The sequence below is a fragment of the Myotis brandtii genome, unplaced genomic scaffold, assembly GCF_000412655.1.
Source record: "Myotis brandtii unplaced genomic scaffold, ASM41265v1 scaffold407, whole genome shotgun sequence".
Classification (NCBI taxonomy): Eukaryota; Metazoa; Chordata; class Mammalia; order Chiroptera; family Vespertilionidae; genus Myotis; species Myotis brandtii.
Window position 1 is genome coordinate 699,016 of NW_005365639.1, and position 7,563 is coordinate 706,578.

The window sequence follows — 7,563 nt, forward strand, 5'->3', positions numbered from 1 at the left end:
TGCTGAATATCTTTTCATGTTCTTATTTGTCTTTTGGATATCCTCTTTGGTGAAATGTCTGCTCATGTGTTTTGCCTATTGACTAATTGGATTGTTTATTTATCTTTTTTACAGTTCAGTTTTGAGAGTTCTTTATATATTCTAGATTGACTGTTTTTTTTTGTGTGTGTGTGTGTGTGCCATTGTTTTTTTGGGCAGTTTGATTATGATGTGCCTTAGTGTGGTTTTCTTTGTTTCTTCTGCTTGGAGTCTGTTGAGCTTCTTGGATTTGTGGGTTTATAGTTTTATGAAACTTGATAAGATTTTGGCCATTGTTTCTTTAAATATTTGTTCTGCCACCCTCTTTTTCCCTGGGACTCTAATTACATACATTTTAGATGTTTCATAGTGTCCCAGAGCTCTCTTACATTTTTTTTTTGGTCTTTTTGTCACCTGTGTTTTAGTTTGGGTATTTCCTAGTACTATGATTTCAAGTTCACTAGTCTTTCCTTTTGCAATGTCTAATCTGCTGTTAACCATTCCCAGTGCATATTTCACTCAGAGATTGTATTTTCATCTGTAGAAATTCCGTTTGAGTTTTTTGTATCTTCCATGTTTCTCCTTAACATGTTTATACTTTTCTCTACCTTCTTGAACCTACAGAGTATATATATAATGGCCATCCTCGTCTGCTAATTTGATATTCTGTCCTTTTTGGACCTGTTTCTGCTGATTGGGTTTTTTCTCTGGTAATTATACATATTTTCCTGCTTCTTTGTCTGGTAATTTTTGATTGGATGCTGGACATTTTGGGTGTTTACACTGCTGGTTACTGGATTTTATGATACTTCTTTAAATACTGTTTGGATTTTTTCAGGGATGTAATCCAGGTGATTGGAATCAGTTTGGTCCTTTCAAGGCTTCCTTTTTCTCATACCCCACATGTTTGAAGATTTTTCCACTTATTCTCCACCCTGTGTGAGCTTGACTTCTGCTTTCTGGTTGATGTTTTTTCCTATAGTTTCAGGTGGTTTCTCACATGTACAGGTATAGAAAGACAAATATTCAGCCAAAGACTCGAGGGACCCTTCGGCAAATCTCCAGAACTTTCTCTCTCTGCAAGTCTTTTCTCTCCAACTGTCTCAATTCAGTGAGACCTGTGGGCTCTGTTGGGATTCTCCCTCCTTGTGCTGAGGTGTGGAGACCCAGGTAGTGAGCTCGAGGACTTACAGAGCTCAGGCTGTTTATGTGTAAAGAAAACCTCCTAAGTAGGGAGAAGCCCAGTTCTCCACCCCCTTCTTTGTTCTTTCCTGTGAGCCGTGTGTCTCCTTCACCGCTCCACACAGAACACTTCATCTGGTCACTGAATGTGTGGAGGTTTCCCCCCACACTAGGCAATTCTGTGATGCCGGTGGGTGTCCTACACTTTAACTAAATTCTGACACTATGTGGAGAAAATGTCAGACCCCACAGGTTGAGGGCTCAGTCCCACCAAACCTCTTCTACCCCATCTCAGCAGCAAACGCAAGTGGTGGGTCCCCAGGGTCACACAACTTCTGTCTGATTTGCTTACAGATCGGAGGTCCCCACAACCCCCTCCTTATGTGATTAATTTGGTGGAGCAGCTCGCAGAGCTCAGGGAAATACTCATGTTTATTCACCAGTTTATTGAAGGACACGATAAAGGATGCAGATGAGCAGCTCGGTGAAGAGCTACACAGGGAGAGGTTTGGGAGGGTTCTGAGTCCAAGAACTTCTGTCATGTGGCGTTAGGGTGCGCCACCCTCCCAGTGAGGATATGTTTGCCAGCTTGGAAGATGTCTGAACCATGTACTATTGGGATCTTCCTCATTTTGGCATGATCAACTATTAACTTCCATTCCAGCCTCTCGCTGGAGGATGGGGTAGGCCTGAACATTCCAAGCTTTTAATCATGGCTTAGTCTTTCCGGAGATCAGCTCCCATCCGGAAGCCGTCCAGGGGCCACCTAGAGTCGCCTTCATGGAACAGAAGGTGCCCCGGTGCTCTTGTCACCCAGGAAATTACAAAGATTTCGGGGGCTCTGTGCAGGAGCCAGGGACAGAGAACAATACGTATTTCCTATTATCTCACGCTTTCCCTTCTCTCAGGAATCTCGGCCTTGCGTTACCTGTTGTCCAATATCTAAAAAGATTTGTTCATATATTTTGGTTGGTTTTCTAATTATTTAAAGTATGAGGTTTTATCTACTGCCAATGACCCCATCATATCTGGAAGCGAAAGCTCAACTCCTTCCTTTTTATCGATGAGTGGGGTTCCATTGGGTGGATATGCCACATTTGTTCAAGCCTTCACCTGTTGTTGGCATGCGAGTTGTTTCTAATTTTTGGCTCTTATGAATGAAACTGTACAAGTCTTTGTGTGGACATGTGTGTTAATTTCTCGTGAGTAAATACCTAGGGGTTGGATTCCTGGATCATAGAGTATTATATATTTAACTTTTAAGACATTGCCAAGCAGTTTTCCACAGTGGCTGTATCAGCAGCGTATGTGTAAGAGTTCTTGCTCTACATTACCACCAACACTTGGTATTATCAGGTGTTTAAATATTTAGCCATTATAGGGGGTATGTAGTGGTATCTCATTGTGGGTTAAATTTGCATGTTCTGGTAACTAATGATGTTGATCATCTTTAATGAGCTTATTGGCGATTTGTATTTTTTAAATAAAGTTTATCATTCCCTCCGCTCCCCCCCCCCCCCCCCTTCTTCTAACTGAATTGCAAGAGTTCTTTTTATATCCTGGACATACATTCTCTGTTAGATATAACAGAGTCCTTGATTTTAAGCACTCCTCTTGCTTGGTTGAGAGGAATGGGAGAGAGGGTAAGACTTTAAATAGGAGAGAGAGGCTTGCATCTTAGACTAGGATTGGGGTTTAGATGGGGCAGAGTAGATGGAATTTTAAAATTATTTTGAAAAAACCTCAAAGGATTCTGGGTCCGTTTGTCTTTCCCTTTTGTCTTCTGAATCTTTTTTAATATGTTTAAGAAATCAAACTGGAATTATTTATATATGATAATTATGCTGGAATTAATCACAGGATGGCGTCTCAGGAACCTAGGACATACGCTCCCGTCCTTTTCCTTTTTCTGAGCCATGGCGTGGCAAGTCTCGGTGCAAATTCCAGCCAGGGTGAGTCCCAAGGGAGGAGAACTCCCATGGTTCCCACACATGGGAGGGGATGGAGAGGGGATGGGCCAGCTTCGGTACTTGATGCTGTGAGGCATTCCGGAGTGTGTGTGTCCCGGTGTGCGTGCAGGAGCACACGTAGCGTTTTCACGGTTATGCTAAAAGGGGTTTTCAGACCCGGGTTTTCTCACACTGGGCACATACAGGTGCAGGCTGATTAAAACCCACTATAATTTTCCTTCACGGCTTTTAGGGGGACTCTTATCTGAACCCACATTTGTATCTTTGAAGTTTGCACAGTTCAATTCGTTATGCATTCATTGTTTTCTTACAGATTTGCATCCATTGCTGCAAAAAATGGCAGTGAGTATTCCTTTTTCTTTTTTTAACCCAGGCCTCCTCTACGGTTTTGGATGTTATGCTTAACTGCTGCTGTCCCTTTGCCTTTTAGGAAGAAATAATAGATGGGAACTATCTGAATGGTAATGTCCCCACTTGCTGCTTCTAAGAATCTCACACCGAATGTGACCGATCTCTCTGGAGCGACTCGTTTTTAAGCATCTTTCATTTTGTTCCCCTTCTAGCGTTCCTGGATCTCATACAGTTTCAAAGGTAACCTGCCCTTGGGCTGGGGGGGGGGGGAATGGGATAGATTTTCAGTAAAAGCTCTTCATGAAAGTCTCTTAGTTGTAAAAGTAATACATACGCATTACAAACAATGTCAACCAGACACAAGTGTTTTTTTTAAGTAGACACATGTGTTCCACAGACTTATTCCTCTGCTCTGGCACAGGGACTGACGGTTACTGAGTGCTCGCTCTGTAGGGGGACTATTCTCAGTGCTTTACGCAGAGAAACACGTCGGTCCTCACTGCACCCCGGGCGGCCCTGCTGCTGTCCCATTAGACAGGATGATGACACCGGGCCCAGGGAGGATGCGTCAGGCCACGCCGCCCGCCAGGGTGGGGGAGGAGGGGAGCTCCACACCATGACCTTCACCGTGGTGTCGTCCGTGCTGCCGAAGGCGGTGTGAGATACCTGGGACACAAGGCAGGGTCCTGGAGAGTCTTGGGGAAGGACAAATGTTAGCAGCTAATTATAACACCACGAGTACCCTGAGGGAGAAGAAATGGAGGCCTTGGGGCCTCATGACAGGGCGCCCAATTATGCTAACGTGATAGACCCGCATAAACACTCCTCTCCCTAAGATAACTCCAATGGGTATTTTTTCAGGCTAAAGTGTTTATTTATTAATTTGTTATTCATTCATCACTTACAACAAAAATGGGCTTATGAAAGGCCTTTTAGTGGCTCACAGCAGGAGGGTTTACCGCCGCCAGGCACGCCACTATCTGGAGCAGACGCCTGGCCATAGCTTTTTAATGGTGAGTGGTGCTCCGCTGAGCGCTCGCCATGCTTGCTGGCCTTCCGCCTATTGCTGGATGTTTGAGTTGGTTCCAGTTTTTGGCTGTTGTGAATGGAGCTGTGCATTTTCTATGTGTTGGGCACCGGGTGAAGCACTTCCCCTGTGTAAGCAAATTGAATCCTGACAATTGTATAACAGAAAGGGAAACTGAGGCACAGGGCAATTCAGTAAACTGCTTAAGGCTGCACAGCTGAGTGACTGAGCCAGCATTCAAATCCAGGTTCTGAGCCCACTCTTCACAATGCTATTCCAGCCTCTCATGGTGCACACAGCACCTGCTTTTATTTATTATTATTTTTAAAAAATATATTTTTATTGATTTCAAAGAGGAAAGTTGAGGGAGAGAGAGATAGAAACATCAATGATGAGAGAGAATCACTGATTGGCTGTCTCCTGCACGCCCCCTACTGGGGATCAAGCCTGCAACCTGGGCATGTGCTCTTGACTGGAATCGAATCTGGGACCTTCAGTCCGAAGGCCGACACTGTATCCAGTGAGCTAAACCTGTTAGGGCCTATTTTTATTTTTTCTTTTTTTTTCTTTTAATTTTTTTATTGCTTAAAGTATTACAAAGGGTATTACATATGTGTCCTTTTTTCCCCCCGCCCTTGACAATCCCCTGGCCTCCCCTACCCCCCAGTGTCTTATGTCCATTGGTTATGCTTATATGCATGCATACAAGTCCTTCGGTTGATCTCTTATCCCCTTCCCTCCTGCCCCCCAACCCTCCCCGGCCTTCCCGCTGCAGTTTGACAATCTGTTTGAGGCAGCTCTGCCTCTGTATCTATTATTGTTCAAAAGTTTATAATGGTCTCTATTATCCATGAATGTGTGAGATCATGTGGTATTTTTCCTTCATTGACTGGCTTATTTCACTTAGCATAATGCTCTCCAGTTCCATCCATGCCGTTGCAAATGGTAAGAGTTCCTTCTTTTTTACAGCAGCATAGTATTCCATTGTGTAGATGTACCACAGTTTTCTAATCCATTCATCTACTGATGGGCACTTAGGCTGTTTCCAGATCTTAGCTATGGTGAATTGTGCTGCTATGAACATATGGGTGCATATATCCTTTCTGATTGGTGTTTCTGGTTTCTTGGGATATATTCCTAGAAGAGGGATCAAAGGGTCAAATGGGAGTTCCATGTTTTGTTTTTTTAGGAACCTCCATACTGTCTTCCATAGTGGCTGCACCAGTCTGCATTCCCACCAGCAGTGCACGAGTGTTCCTTTTTCTCCACATCCTCTCCAGCACTTGTCGTTTGTTGATTTGTTGATGATAGCCAGTCTGACAGGTGTGAGATGGTACCTCATTGTGTTTTGATTTGCATCTCTCGGATGATTAGTGACTTTGAGCATGTTTTCATATGTCTCTTGGCTTTCTGAATGTCCTCTTTTGAAAGGTGTCTATTTAGGTCCTTTGCCCATTTTTTGATTGGATTGTTTATCTTCCTTTTGTTAAGTTGTATGAGTTCCCTATAAATTTTGGAGATTAGGCCCTTATCAGATATGACATTGGCAAATATGTTTTCCCACGCAGTGGGTTTTCTCATTGTTTTGTTGATCGTTTCTTTTGCTGTGCAGAAGCTTTTTATTTTGATGTAGTCCCATTTGTTCATTTTCTCTTTAGTTTCAAGTGCCCTAGGAGCTGTATCAGTGAAGAAATTGCTTTGGCATATGTCTGAGATTTTGTTGCCTTTGGATTCTTCTAGAATTTTTATGGTTTCCTGTCGTACATTTAAGTCCTTTATCCATTTTGAGTTTATTTTTGTGTATGGTGTAAGTTGGTGGTCTAGTTTTATTTTCTTGCATATATCTGTCCAATTTTCCCAACACCACTTATTGAAGAGACTATCTTGGCTCCATTGAATGTTCTTTCCTCCTTTGTCAAATATTAATTGAGCATATTGGTTCTGGCCGATTTCTGGGTTCTCTATTCTATTCCATTGATCTATATGCCTGTTCTTGTGCCAGTACCAGGCAGTTTTGAGAACAGTGGCTTTGTAATACATCTTGATATCTGGTATTGAGATCCCCCCTATTTTCTTCTTTCTCAGGATTGCTGCAGCTATTCGGGGTCTTTTTTTATTCCAGATGAATTTTTGGAGAGTTCGTTCTAGATCTGTGAAGTATGCCGTTGGTTAGGGCCTATTTTTAAACTTAATTTAGTGAGGACCTTTCTCAGTTCATCTGTTTGAACTGTAGCTGATTTAAGTGGATTGTTGTGGGAAGTGGAATAGTGCACACAGCTCAGAGATTGCTAGTTGTCCTTGAGAGAATGGGATCCAGGCGGATTCCTAAATTGGAACCCGCCCCCCACCCCACCCACTGTGTCCCTTCCCCCGCACGCACAGTTTCTAGCATCCCAGCCCCCCACCCCCAATCCTCTCCGACTCCCGTCCCCTGGCCACTCAGCGAGCAGGAGAACTGCCCGGCACAGGGAGCTGCTGTCCTGACCTTCTCCCATCTGTCTCTGACCGAAGCTCCCACCTGTGGACGGCGGACCTGTCCCACGGAGTCCTGGCCTACCTGCACGCACGGAACGTGGCCTTCACCATCCCCAGCCTGCAGGTGTGTGTCGGTGCCCATCCCCATGTGCTCGCTGTCTGTGCTCAGGGGCTGCAGACTCCGGCCAAGGCAGTGGAGAGTGGGCCAGGTGTAGAGCTAGTCTTCGCCCCCAAAGAAATGTGTTCTGTCCAGTTTTTCTTAAAACACAACACAAGTTCTTTGTCTAGCTCTTCTCTTTCCGTCTTTGATGGAGACGTGGTGCATTAGGGTATAAGCTGAGCTGCTGTAGCAGAGACCCCAAATTACAGCGCTCAAACAATTTAGTTTCTTCTGTCTTATGTAATAGTCCACACCTAAGTGGGAGATCCAGACAGGATATTTCAAAAGACCTTCCAGAGACCAGGCTCCTTCTATCTTACCGTTTTGTCATTCTCTAGGCTGTTGCCCACATCCCGAAGCAGCACATCCATTCTCCACCC

The 7,563-nt window shown here is 44.1% G+C and overlaps 1 protein-coding gene across 1 annotated transcript in view; it reads left to right on the top strand.

Moving 5' to 3' along the window:
- Positions 1-3,061: 3,061 nt before the first annotated feature.
- OTOA (otoancorin) overlaps positions 3,062-7,563 on the top strand; it is a gene marked incomplete at its 3' end in the record, with an annotated part of 56,992 nt that continues 52,490 nt past the window's right edge. Inside the window, exons 1-5 of the mRNA XM_014545416.1 lie at positions 3,062-3,152; positions 3,484-3,512; positions 3,601-3,631; positions 3,734-3,761; positions 7,060-7,147. Coding sequence (XP_014400902.1) covers positions 3,062-3,152; positions 3,484-3,512; positions 3,601-3,631; positions 3,734-3,761; positions 7,060-7,147 — 267 coding nt within the window. The remainder of the gene's footprint in view (positions 3,153-3,483; positions 3,513-3,600; positions 3,632-3,733; positions 3,762-7,059; positions 7,148-7,563) is intronic.